At 36.2% G+C, this 14,953-nt stretch overlaps 1 protein-coding gene across 1 annotated transcript; it reads left to right on the top strand.

The window, feature by feature from the left end:
- The first annotated feature begins 8,077 nt into the window (after positions 1–8,077).
- LOC118934599 (putative olfactory receptor 8G3) lies at positions 8,078–9,013 on the top strand. The gene has a single exon (XM_036930221.2). It carries the CDS (start codon positions 8,078–8,080, stop codon positions 9,011–9,013), a length of 936 nt encoding a protein of 311 aa, XP_036786116.2.
- Positions 9,014–14,953: the final 5,940 nt, after the last annotated feature.

Here is a 14,953-nt window from a genome sequence, read left to right on the forward strand (position 1 = left end):
TCCAAAATATAATGTGAGGATGATATATTAAGTGATCATCTGTTAAGCTGCATGAATTGATATGTTTCATTTAGTCCATCTGTCAAAATTTTTCCTTATTTGATGGTATTCTATTGACCCTATTTTTTATTTCCATGGTATATTTGGTTATACTTTTTCTGGATTTTTCTCTCCTAAGTGTTTTTGAGATGCAGATTAGAAGAAATCCTAAGGATAACCTCGATATACTGACCCACTAATTCCATCACCATCACCTCTTCCCCTTTTCTTCCATACAATTAAAAACCCAATCATCAGCCATAATGGAAATACTACCTTCCTGCAGCGATTACCTGCCTCCTTTCTTCAATCACTCAAGAAACAACATAAATCATAGGAATATGATGGCTGTGGTCTCTAGCTTTTTGCAAACTGTAGCTTGGAACATATTTTTTTCTGTCCTATTCCTCCATATACCTTACTTGTCTGGCTTGTTTCTTCCATCTTTTACTACAGAATGCTTACAGAACTTAAAATCTAAGTTAAGGACTCATTCATGTGCTGCGATGGTGCTCAGTCCTATCTACCCCCAGATTTGCCATTTATGCTTCTAGTTTGTGCACACCTGCTTGTTGTCCAGATGTATAATGGACCGTAATCTCCTGGAAGCTAGCTCCCTATACGTATATTTCACTGCCATTATCTCCAGAATGTAGTATAGTTCCTGCCACCTACTAGGTCCTTGATAACTTTCTTGTTATTCAGTTCCTCTTGCAAAATATTAATGGAAAAACCACATGTATTTCATTCTGTCTTCTTCCATTGATCTCTCCAATTAGGTACATGTTTTTCTGTTACTTGTTTTTTCTTTGTATTTTGGGTTTATATCAATTACGTTTATGTTTGGAGGGTTCTTCCAAGATCTGCAAGATAATTGATGATTAGTGCCTTATTTCTGCACAAAAATTTAGAAGTATTCAACCTGAGCTCCTTGTGTGTCAAACCCCAGTACAGGTGTGATAAGTTGTGAGTCCCTGATTTCTTAAGCCATTAAATCCAAGAGTCTCTGAAGCAAGACTTATTTTTCCTTGAAATTGAAGTGAGCAACATGGAGAGGTACTATGAAGTAATGAATATGTTTGTTAGTTGATGGGTCAACATAGCAAATCTGGGTAAAGTGATACATGGAACCCAAACAATGCTGTCTGTACCCTGAGCAGAGTGCAACTTCATCTATGCAGGCATTGATAAAATTACTTGGTAAGTAGATATTTATTATATGTAAAATACAATTCAATAAAATTGAGAGAGAAAGAGAGAGCACAAAAGAATTGCATACAAGGACCTGTATTGCTACAGCCAGAGGAATCTTTATATTTGCCTGTTTTTGGTGGGGCTGGTTAAGTTACTTTGGTCTAATTCAAGTTTATGCAGTCTAGTCTATGTATAAATGTTATTTATAGACTCCTGACTATCCAAACCACAGTCTATTCAGATCTTTAGCTGGAGGGAGGGTGGCTAATGGGTCTTAGCTCTATTGTGCTGTCCTCTAGAACTCTAAACATGTGTCATATATCCAATTGAAGACACCAAGTAGTTGGCCTCCTTGCCTGTGTAAGATCTCAATCAACCTTTATTAATCTGAGCTTATGAAGACTTTACTGTCTATCAATTTCTTTCACTTTAAACTAAGTTAAATGATTTCTCTAAGCTAAATCAGCCTAGTGGTTTATTTACTATTACCACTGTACCTCTGGATAATCAGTGAAAAATTTGCCAGAATCTGATTTAGAAAAAAATATACCTCTAAAGCCTATAAGGTCTTAAAGTTGTTTCCTCAGAAAACTCATCTTTGAAACTTCATGTAAATTGCTTTTCATGTCATCCTCTATTTTCTCTCAGAGAAACTAACTGGGTCTTTCTCTTCTTAGCCTACAGTGCTTATACAATTATATGATACTTTGAAAGCATATTCTTTTTATCTCTCTCACTTCAATTTCCTTCCAGAAGGGCAAAGCATACACACTCAAATATTCATTGATTGTACAGCATCCATAGTACACAGACATTCACAAGCTGTCACACCTGTACTGTACCCATGTCACATTCTCTCAGACTGCCTCTCATTTCAGCAGCAGACACACGTTAGCTGTGCAAGCTGAGACTCAATTTGTATTAGGGGCAGTTCACTTCAAATCTGCAACATATCTTTCAATTTCACTCTGGAACTTTCTCCTTGCCCCTATGGGGCATGCCCAGCAACCACTTACACTGATTTCATAGGAATTGCATTATTCCAATCTCTACCTCTGTTTTTTACGTGTTATTCTCCCTGTGGGTCTGTGTCTAAATTTTCCTCTTTTTATAAAGATATCAGTCATACTGGATTAGTGTGCATTCTACCAACCTCATCTAAACTTGATTACACCAGTGAAGCCTCTACATCCAAATGAGATCCCATTCACACATAATGAATGTGAATAATTCAACATAATTTTGAGGGTACACAATTCAAGCTATAACACAATGCAAAATTATTTTTCCCAATTTTATATTCATTCCCTGTGGGAAACACTTTAGAAAATCCCCTTAGTCTCTGCTTTCAAAATTTCCTAAAATTCTGAATTTTTAAAGGGCTGAGCATGAAACATCCTCATTTCCAACCCATAATCTAGTATTAGAAGTAGGTCACAGTTAGGTGACAGTATTAAACACTTCTTGAGAACCAATGGAGATAAAGGGAAATTCCTTTGTTTCTTTTTCCAAGAGTGTACAAGGTTCTTTTTCTCCACATCTTAGCTAACACTTACTTCTTATCTTTTTGGTAATAGCCATGCTAAGAGTTGTGAAGTAATATCTCATTGTTGTTTTGATTTGCATTTCCCTGATGATTAGCGATGTTGAGCACCTTTCCATTTACCTGTTGATTGTCTGTATGTCTTTGCCTATGTAGCCATGTGACAACCAAGGAATTATTATTAAGGAAGAAAGGGAGAATGAAAATGATCACTTTCTACCACTCTTTCAAATATTTATATTTAGTAATAGATCATTCAGTGTTGTTCTCTCTAGAGTTTAATGTTTAAATTTAACTTTGTATCTAAGAAGAAGAATATGAATGTGACTAAAATAAAACATCATGCATAAATAAAATATATTGATATTTTAAGATCTATTAAGACCTGCTGGAAAGCTGGATGTCGTTCTGGGTGGGGTAGTTCCTGTGATATCTCAGCAAGGCTGTCTTCATTCCTATGGCCTTGTCTACATTCATGCTCCTCCCCCAGCCTGAAATAGTCTCGTGACTCCGTTCTCCTTTTCCAAACTTTACTCACCTTTCAGTTTTACACATTTTTCCATGACAAGCAGAAGTGTTCAATTCTCCATGCACTTCTGACCACTCCAAGCTATTGTCTGTCAGGCACACTTCTGGTTCATCACATGTCCTATAACAATTTTATCATTTCTGGTGGCATTGCTTGTGGATATTATCTCCACCAAAATTGCCAAAATCTTGAGAACAACTACTCTTTTTTACATAACACCATACATCGTGTTCTAAAATTTGACAATTTTTGATGAACAACTTCCATAGTGTTTATGGATGATCCTTTTCTGGATTTTTCCCCCTTTCTGTAGCAATTTTTAAAAGTACCTTTAAAAAAAAAGATTAAAGTCTTACATGTAGTAATAATTTAAAGCATTTCAATGTAAATTTGATTTGAAAAATAAGGAAACAACATAAATGAAGGGATATATATATCGATGGAATATTATTCAGCTATGAGGAAGCAAGAAATCCTGTCCCTTGGGACTGCATGGAATGATGGAATGGCCTGGACGCATTGGGTTAAGTGAAATAACTCAGAAAGAGAAAGAGAAATAATGTATGATATCACTTATATTTGGTATCTAAAAAAGCTGAACTCATAGAAACAGAGTAAAATAGTGATGGGGAAATGGGAGATGTGTGTCGAAGGGCACACATATTCAGTTATAAGATGAATTCTGGAGATCTAGTACAGCACAATGATTATAGTTAATAGTACTGTGTTAACAAACTTGGAAGTTTTAAAAGAAAGTTCTTAAATGTTCTCATCACAAAAAGGAAATGGTAATTATGAAATGGCCAAGTACAGTAATCTGTGGTAGTAAGCATTTTGCAATATGTAGTTGTTTTAAATCAACATTTTGTACACCTTTAGCTTCCATAAGTTTATATGTCAATTTTACTGTCATAATTATGATCTCAAAAATGGTATCCCATTCAATGAATATTGAATAAAAACATTAAATATATTTTTATTTCCTAACACATAAAATGTAATATTTATATGGAATGAAAATAATATCTGCATATGACTATATATATGGACATAGTACTCTATGCTGTTATTTCACATTTTTCTTATAACTTTAGAGGAAAGTAAAGTCATTAACTTACTTGTTAGCTTTGCTAGGAACATCTTTGGAGTTTATGACGATATCTGGCAGATGTTTTCATATAGCCAGAAGTTAAAATATTCCAAGTATTATTTAGAGTATTTTATAAGTACCTGATGATATCTAACATAATCAATGTATTATCAATATAGAGATCAATGAAAATAGAAGCTTTCAAATCTTACAAGGGGGTTGTTTTACTGATTTTCTATTTATCTCTTTAAAGAAATCACCTTAGAAAATTCCTTTAGTGTATATCTTAAATTTTTCTGAAATTTTGAAGTTTGAAATAGCTTGGCCTGAAATTCCCTGGAACTCTAACAAAATCTTTAACACTTTGGTTTCCAATCCATAATCTAACAGAGTAATGGATCACACCTATGTGATACCATCAAACACTCATGAGCTAATGGGGTAAAAGGAAATCCTAATTGTTTCTTTTCCCAAGAGTTGGTACTTGTGGAATAAGATTCTAGTGGGACATCATTATCATTATTTGTCTTAGTGTCAATACACAGTGTATGCAATTATTATATCATATAACCAACTTTGCAGAGGGCTATTGCTTTCATTCGAGTTCAGAAAGTAACTCAAATTTTTGCCGCAGAACTTGCAGGCTACAGCCCCTCAGCACCACAGAGTCCTACCCAGGTAAGTCCTGGGAACTGTCTGCCCACCTCATCAGAAACATTATTCCCTCCAGAGACATGGAGGAGAAAAATGCACACGGCTGAACTTAGGGGGAGAAACGGGGGGTATGTCTGAATCTCAGGCCTTGACTTCTAAAATTGTAGAGCCCTCTACACTAAATCCCTCCCAGTGAACTTAGAGATGCACATATTTTTTTACCACTTATTGCTCACACTCTAATACTCACATTCCTTAATGAGCAAATGGTCCCTTATCATCCCCATGTCCTCTGCTGAATAAAATAACAGCAAACAATTCTTTGTTTATTCACTTCAACTCAGGCAGTGTGAGGCTGTTGCTTACTTATACTGCAGCTATGTTAGCTTGTCACTAATCTGCTTTTAATAATTTTATTAAAAACATGTATTTACTGATACCTGCTGTATGTAAGCCACTGTACGACATAGTATACTCAATTTACAGTCTGGTACCGAAGAAAAAACAATAAATACTCATAATAATTAATACAGAATTAAGTATGTGCTAAATGTTAACAAAAGAAACATATTCATGGGTATGTAGAAGTGGCCTTAACTGGGGGTGTCACTATTTAAGCACTTAACTAAAGGGCCCTGACAACCCAATGTGATGCATAGGAGAGAGGGGTTTGAACGGGAGAAAGCTGAAGGGATATATGAATCAACAATGAGTCTACTGAATGCTCTTTGTGAAAAAGCTAAACCATGTGATACTTCTGGGATATAAAAATAAAACTTTTTGTTATCTAATGGTATAAATCATTGAATGACAAAGAGGTTTGAACTTTATTTGGAAGCCATGCAAAGTGATGATTTCAGGACGTTATTATTCAGTACAGATTCTAAATCTCCGTATTATTGTAGCATTAACGTAGAAAGGAGGAACGAGAGGACGGGCTAGGGAAATGAATATTTAAAACGCTGGCCTTCACTAAGAAATAAAAATGTCAGTAACAAATGATATAACAGAGTGAAACTCAACAGACTAAAATAATATAGCATTGGCATTATTAAGTTCTTACCAAGAGCCAGGAAATGTGCTAAGCACCTAGTAGCATCATTTAACTTAATTTTCACTGAGAGAGATATTAGCCCTTTTGTATTCCATTTTGTATTCCAGAGGGTTGGAGAATGGATGTCCTTATCCCAAGGTCACACAGCAAGCATGGGTTTGAATTGAGATTTGACTCAACTCCTATCTAACTTCATATCAGGACTGGTTAGAATTATAAAAATTATGAAATATTGGAACCGGAAGAGATGTTAAAGATGAGTTAATCCAACCCACCCATCCGGTACTTGTGTCTTTAAACAATATTTTCTGAGAAAGTGGTTATTCAGCCTGTGCTCAAACATTTCTGACTGTAAGATCGGGGTATGTCTGATGGCTGTAAAGTTCATCTTTGCTGTGAAACCAAATATTTCTCCCCAGAATTTCGAGCCATTAGTTTTACTCTCCTGTCTTGGAGACCTATACAATGAGTCCAATGCATCTTATACAGAGCAACATGTTGAACATTGAGACACCTGTCATGTGCCACATCAATTTTTGCTTTGCTAGGAAAATATTCTCAGGTGTTTGGCCATCCTGTAATGACAAGTTTGTAGATATTTTGTCTGAAATTGTACAGATTTTCATTATGGCAGTTGATGCTTGAAGGACACAGGTTTGAACTGAACAGTGGATTTCTTTCAATAAACATATTGGAAAAATTTTTGGAGATTTGTGGCAATTTGAAAAACATGTTATTTTCTCTAGTTTACTTTTTTGTAAGAATGCAGCATATAATAAATATAACATACAAAATGTGAGTTAATCAACTCTTTATATATCAGTAAGGTTTCTGCAGTCAGGTTTCTGTGGAGTCAAAATGTATACATGAAGTTTCTGAGTGCACCGGGCTCTGTGACCTTAATTCCCACACCGTTAAAGGGTCATCCCTATTCTACCCCAAATTCAAAACACTTATCTAACTGATGCTTGAGTGTAAAGTACGAATATGTATTTCCATTTTCTGGAATATACTCATATATCTTGCAACTCTAAAGGAAATTGGGCCTTTAAAAAGAAACAATCATACTGTCAACTAGTATTAAAATTAAACTGAAATTTCTGCTTGCATTTTGTATGTGTTCTATTAAACCTGATATCCACCATCTTTGATTCTACAAAGAGCACATGCAAATCATGATTATTAAACAAAAAGACCAGCATAAATATTATTGGTCACAGCAGTTGAACACGTGATCTAAATTTAGTCCCTTGTATTACAGGCCTTGGGATTATCCAAATTAGAGTGAGGGGGCTGGTTCCTTGTTCTGGGAAAAGCTGCTGAGAAATAGCATGGTGTCTGCCCAGCAGTTATGTTCCTGCCTTGGAGGTAGGAGGCCTGGAGAAGGAGGCTGACATATGCAGAAGAGCAGATGCTTGGGGGAAAGATACTGGTAGTTGTCCAGCCTGACAGGTATTTTTATTTGGGATATTAGTATGGAGAGCAGCTCAGATCAGTATAACTACTTTCCACAGATGTACACATGCTTTGTTTATAAATTAAAGAAAGCATATCTTACTATCACTTCTGAGTGAAAAGAAAATATTATGCCATTTGATGTGAACAATATTATGAACATAGAAGGAAAGAAAAGAGTCCTCAGAAATAACAGTAATGGTCCTTCACACTGACTTTAAAAATCTAGAAATTGGAGTTTTCTTTTAAATGGTAACAAAATATCTTCATTATAAGGTTCTTGAAGTTTGTAATTCCTTCTCTCGTTCACCAGAATCATTGATTGTCCCAGAGTATCAGGAGAGACGCGAGAGATCCCTGCGTTATGAATCTCCTCTGAAGAGCAATAACATCAGGGTCTTCACAGAATTATTCCCCCTCACAACAGTCCCGCATACATATGCGCAACCTCAGACCCCCACCCCCCCACACACATACACTCCTTGACTCTTCTTTAAAATTAGAACCTGCTGGAGGATAATGGATCCTGGAAATCACTCCGCGGTGACCGAGTTCATCCTCGCTGGGCTAACAGAAAGGCCAGAACTCCAGCTGCCCCTCTTCCTCCTGTTCCTAGGAATCTACGTGGTCACGGTGGTGGGCAACCTGGGCATGATCACGCTGATTGGGCTCAGTTCTCACCTGCACACCCCCATGTACTACCTCCTCAGCAGCTTGTCCTTCATTGACCTCTGCCATTCCACTGTCGTTACCCCCAAAATGCTGGTGAACTTTGTGGCAGAGAAGAACACCATCTCCTACCCTGAATGCATGGCTCAGCTCTATTTCTTCAGTATTTTTGCTATCTCAGAGTGTCACATGCTGGCCGCAATGGCATATGACCGCTATGTTGCCATCTGTCGCCCCTTGCTTTACAATGCCATCATGTCTTACCACATCTGCTTCTGGCTCACAGTGGGAGTTTATATTTTGGGCATCATTGGGTCTACTTTCCATACAGGCTTTATGATTAGACTCTTTTTCTGCAAAACCAGTGTGATTAACCATTATTTCTGTGATCTCTTTCCACTCTTGGAGCTCTCCTGTTCCAGCATCTACATCAATGAATTACTGGTTCTAGTCCTGAGTGCATTTAACATCCTGACTCCTGCATTAACTATCCTTGCCTCATACATCTTCATCCTCTCCAGCATCCTCCACATCCACTCCACGGAAGGCAGGTCCAAAGCCCTCAGCACCTGCAGCTCCCATATCTTGGCTGTTGCTATTTTCTATGGATCTGCAGCCTTCATGTACCTGCAGCCATCATCAGCCAGCTCCACGGACCAAGGGAAAGTGTCCTCTGTGTTTTATACCATCATTGTGCCCATGCTGAACCCCCTGATCTACAGTCTGCGGAATAAAGATGTCAAATCTGCCCTGAAGAAAGTACTGGACAGTAGAAAATGTTCATGAATAGAATCAATGTCATTATGTCATATGGGAAACAAACATTTGTTTTATATATTAGGCTTATTGTTCTAAGTTTTGGAAATTTTGTGACACTGACCCATGTAACACATCTTCAAAGTGCCCCAACATGCCACCACTTTTGAACCTGTATAACAGTGACTATGTGGACAAATACTAGGAATAACATCTTGAGGATAAAAGGAACCCTAGTTATTTTTAATAATTATTATACAAACAAGAAGTTATGGGTTCCAGCGTATACATTTACATATCCTTCTTTGTTTTTAATTTTTTAGTGAAAGTGATTAAGTTTCTTTGCTCGACTTCCAGTTTATGCAGCCTGCTTTATCTATATGTCTATTTGTAGTCTTCTGGTTCTCCAATTTATACCTAATCCAAATCTTTAGTTGGAGGAAATGTAGGAGAATAAGTCTTGGCTCCCATGGGCTGTCCCGTGGGAGTTCTAAAAATGCTTAACACATTACACTAAGCAGACCAAGTAGAGAGGTTAGGATCTCCATCAATCACGGATTCCGCATTCCTGAGCCAACAAAAATCCTAGTGTGAATCTATTTCTTCTGCTTGAAGTTGAGTTAAATGATTTCTCTAAGATAAACCAAACTATTGACTTACTTCTTTTTACCAGTGTACTTCACAGTAGCCAATGTAAAATGTGCCAGAATCTGACTTTAAAAATACACCATTAAAGTCTGTAAGAACTTAAATGTCATATCCTCAGAGAACTCATCTTTGCAACTCAAACGACATGACTTTCTACACCATTCTACTCTTCCAGCTTGCCAACATTGTCTCCTTTTCTTCTTAGCATTTACTGTGTATGGTAATTGTGTAAGTTGAATGTTTATTCTTTTTATCTCCCTTTGCTGAATTGACTTAAGTAATTCAGTAAGCACTCAAATAATATTGATTGACGATTGTAACAGACACCTCTCTGGGATTCCCCTTCACATCCTCTGCCTCTCATTTCAGGTTCATATACACGGTTTTTGTTCAAGGCCAAACTCAGCTTGAATTGACAGAATTCCATCCTAAGTCTCAACCACGATTTTCATTTCATATTTTTATATTAACTTTATTTTAGATAAGTTTTAAATTTGTTGAAAATGACAAATACAGAATTCCTATTTACTTATACCTAGTTTCCCCTATTATCAACAGCTTACGTTAGTATGTTACATTCTTTTCAATTAGCAAAATATTATATATACATTATTATTAACTGAGTCCATATTTGTTCTTTATGTCCCTTTCTGCTCCATGATCCATCCAGAATCATCATGTCTCCTTAGGTTCCTCTTAGCTGTGATGGTTTCTCAGATTCTCCTTCGTTTTGAGGATGCTGGCACTTTCGAAGAGTACCAGTTAGACATTTTGTAGAATGTCTCTTAATTGGGAATTTTCTGACTTTTTTCTTATTATTATGCAGCATCTATGGGTTTCTGAAGGGAAGCCTACAAACTTAAAATGCAATTTTACTGTATCATATCAAAGATACTGTCAACAATTGATGGTTGAGGTAGTGCTTGGTTTCTGCCCTGAAAAGTTACTCTTTTTTCCCACTCTTTAATATACTGTTTGGAAAGAAGTCACTATAAAGAGCCCAAAACACAGGGTGGGAAATTACATTCCAACTTATTCAGGGAGGAAGAGCTTACTTAAATCATTCAGAAGTGTTCTTTGTGGGGTTTTTCTCTTTCTCTATTTATTTATTTATAACCATGTGTTTAAAGTATGAGTATAGACTCATGAACATTGACTTTATACTTAGAGTTTTAATTCTATACAACTTTATTTTGCTGCTCAGATTATTTTAGTTTTGGCCACTAGGAGCTCTTTCAGTTGGCTTCTGCGTCCATTTAACAAACCTCCATCAATCATCAATGTGATTGTGTTTAATGATAACTTTCTGAATTTCTGGCACTACAAGATGCCCTAGGCTCATATTACTTCCTTCCTAGAGTCGGCTCTTTCTCCCTGCTTCCTTTTGTTGGAGAATGGTATTAGAAACCAGGATCTGGGAGCTAGGTGGTGTGCTTCTTGCTACGATGGTGTCATTGCTTCTAGGTCCTCCCAGCTAACAGAGCCAGGAAATATGTATATGCACAATGACCTATGACGCTACTCATATCCATAAATATTTCTACATGTGATGATCTTTATCTATGTCAAGCTCAATGAGTTAATTCTGTCTACAACTCTATTCCATTACCACATGATTATTCTAGCCTCTTCTCCTTGCTTAATTTGTAAACTCCAACTTAAATAGTGAGGACTCTGATACCTGTCATCTTCCATCCATTAATTTAAGTGTTCAATTCCAGTATATGTGTATTGTCATATCAGAATTGCTACCCCATACCCGTATGAGAATCAACTTTATCAACTAGAGAACAATGCTCATGTACAGTTTTTTTGGGGTTTTTTTGCCTTCAGTTTTCAAAGCAAATTTGGTTAGCATCTTTTCCCCGCTTCCACCAGAGAGCTTATTTCATACATTTGTAATATATTTCGATTGTAGGAGATTGTATGAGAATCATACCAAGATTCTCAACTTCCTAATTGATGTTTTAGAATTTGCTTACATTGAAGTTTACACTGTGTTGCAAAATTGAGTGGTTTCAGTTAATGTGTAGTGTCATGTATCATGTATCCACCACGTGCAGACAGGCATGTAAAGAGAGTAAAAAATAAGAAGTATTTAGCCTAAGACCTTGAGGTCTGGGTTGGACCATTTTCCAGGCAAGTGGACTTGGAAGGGATTTAGTTATTTTCCATTTCAAAGCAACTGTTATTTTATTGTGGGGTTAAACGTAGTTACCGTTCATCTAATTGCTCCCTCAGAGCTACCACTGATTGAGTCCTGAGAAATGCCCAAGAGGATCTCAAGGAAGTGATCCAAGGGGAAATGAGTGTGTTCAAGTCACTGTATATGCTCTTTGCACCTTCTTATATGATAACACCTCAGCTTCGTTCCGGAGCCTGGGACACTCTGTGCTCTTCTGGGAACCAGAGAATGTGACTTGGGTTACCTTGTTATACTGCAGAAAATTCCACCATGTTCCCTGTGAACAATGTGAGCGTTCAGATATTTTTTCTTACTTCTCCCTGACACCTTTTGTCTCTTATTCACCGAAGTACTGGGATCCAAATGTTGGGAGCTCCATATTTCTAGTTCTTGGAGATGACTCTTTGCTGGAAAGGACTTCGAATCAAGAGAACTGCTTAATTTAAGTGTTCAATTTCAGTATATGTGTATTGTCATATCAGAATTGTTACCCCATACCCATATGAGAATCAACTTTATCAACTAGAGGACAATGCTCATGTACAGTTTTTTGTTTTTGTTTTTTTGCCTTCAGTTTTCAAAGCAAATTTGGTTAGCATCTTTTCCCCACTTCCACCAGAGAGATGGACTCATTGTCTTAGAGATGGTACCTGGAAGGACAAATTAATTATTGTGCCTGGTGACAGGCAAGGATCAGAGGACCCGGACAGTTTCCATTGACCAAAGGAGAATTTGCAGAGATGGCTTTCTAGGCAGAGGCTACAGTGAACCTTCCTTATGGACAGAAGGCAGATAAATCTGAAGTTTACACAGAGAATCTTCTAGCATGAATAGAATAAATAACAAGAAACAAGCAGCCGTTAAATATAGATTGTTTCTTTCAGGTGTCTCTGATTCTTTCTTTGGAGTCATCGTTTTTCCCCCACATCTAGCATTGTAACTGCTTGCTCTGATTTTGGGTAATTATCCCTTTTTCTTTCTCTCCTTAAATTAGTAGCATCATAAATGTACAGCCCAGTGTGCTTTCACAAAATGGACACACATACTGAGCAATGTAATTATTTACAAATTAAGAAATTGAACATTATAAGCACCCAAAAAAAAAAACCCCAATATTCTCCCTCAGACACTACTTTTGTAAAGGTAACGTGAATATTTTGAATTCTATCTCCATTGCTTGATTTTGCCTGCTTGTGAATGGTATATCAATGAAAGCACATAACATGTGGCCTTTTGTGTCTGGATTCTACTGTTCCCACTTCTACTCACTTACGCTGCTCCATGCAGAGTTCCACACATGGGAACTCATTGGTGAATTCACTGAATGAATATACCAAAATCTGCTTATTCCTTCTTTTATTCTTGACATATCTTGATCTTTTTATTAATCCAATATATTTTGCTCTTCTATTTTATGTAATCTACATCTTTTTCTCCTCATAAATGGTTATTTTAATGCTTTCTTGCTATTTTTAGTGGGTACCTAGGAGATCCATGATGAATCCTTTCTATTTACCACTTAACAATTTAGAACCCATTAACCCTTTAGAATATACTAACTCTAATTCACATTTTAAAAATGGGTGTTTTCTATTCTGTTCTATTAAGCTAGGAATCTCTTCTTTCACCAATACCACATGATCTTAATTAATGTGCAAATAAAGCAAGATTTGAAATCAAGTAGTGTGACAGCCTCCAACTTTCCACTTTTCCATTAATTCTTTTGCTTTTTCATATAAACTTGAGAATTAGCTTTTTAATATTTATAAATATTTCACTAGGATTTATGAGATTATATTAATTACATAGATTAATTTGGGATAATTGATTTCTTAGCAGCATTTAATCTTCAAATCCATGAATGCATTTTATTTCTCCCTATATATATATGTGTGTCTTTGACTGCTTTTATTAATGCTTATTTTTAATAAATTGTACATATTTTCTTAAACATAAAACGATGCATTTTTGTTTCTGTTGTAAATGGTAATACCTGTTTTATTTCGATTTCCATTTTTTGGTTGCTATCACATGAAAATACCGTGACTTTGCACAGTGACTGCATCAAACTTCTAGAAGCTTTGTTTGTAGATTCCTTGGGATTTATTATGTAGATCGATTTGTATATTTTTGTGACTAGAAAGAGTTTTGTTTCTTAATTTTTATCTTCTTGATTTTTTTTCTTCAGTTTTGCACTGGCTAGGACTCTCAGTATGATGTTAAATGTTTCTAATTCCTTAAGCATCAATATTTTTCCTTTTCTAAAATACCTACTTGCTACATTTTTATACTTTATATTTCTGTACTGAGAACTTTCTATTCATTTCAAATATGTTTATCTATACCTCCTGGAGCATAGTTATAACATGTGCTTTAACATCTTTGTCTGAATTCCAAAGTATATTTGGCATCTTTTCTCTTGAGAAATTGATCATCTTTTCTCTTAAGAATTGGTTACATTATCTTGGTTGTATTTTAAATAATTTTAGATTGCATCCTGGACACTTTGATGTTATGCTGTTCATAGTCTGGATTCTGTTAACATTTTCTGGAGAATATTGATTTTTTTTTTTTTAACAAATTCTCAATCCAGTTAGCATCAGGTCTTTTTACCTTCTTGGGCAGTGTTTACAACATCAGCTCAATTTTTGAAGCCTTTAATATCCATTGTGTTTGTACTTTAAATTTACCTCTAGGGTTAGTCTGAAGCTGGGATGGTATTCTGAATTGTATGTCAGTGATACTTCCTTGGGTCCATCCCGCATTAGCAGTGAGTCTTGGCTCTGTCCCCTTTCCCAGCTCTGTTGTTTCCAGAAACAGACGCACACACACACACACAACACACACACCATCTCTCCCCCTGGCCTTTGTGCAAGGATCCTCTGTCCAGAACTTGGAATTTGTCTCCAAGTTTCTGTTGCTAATACTGCTTCCACATAATTCCAGAACTGAAAATATCCTTGAGATAGAGCTGGAAGAAAAACAAGAGAGAAAGGGGAAAAATTGATTCCCCGACACTCTTCGATCATGGAAATATCTTGTATCAATTTTTCCAGTAAAAAAAAAAAAGTTAATTATTGGAGCAGTCACTGCACAGCTTTATAATTGTTACTCACACTCAGCTCAGAAGTACAAAA

The sequence above is a fragment of the Manis pentadactyla genome, chromosome 13, assembly GCF_030020395.1.
Source record: "Manis pentadactyla isolate mManPen7 chromosome 13, mManPen7.hap1, whole genome shotgun sequence".
In the NCBI taxonomy this organism is placed as follows: Eukaryota; Metazoa; Chordata; class Mammalia; order Pholidota; family Manidae; genus Manis; species Manis pentadactyla.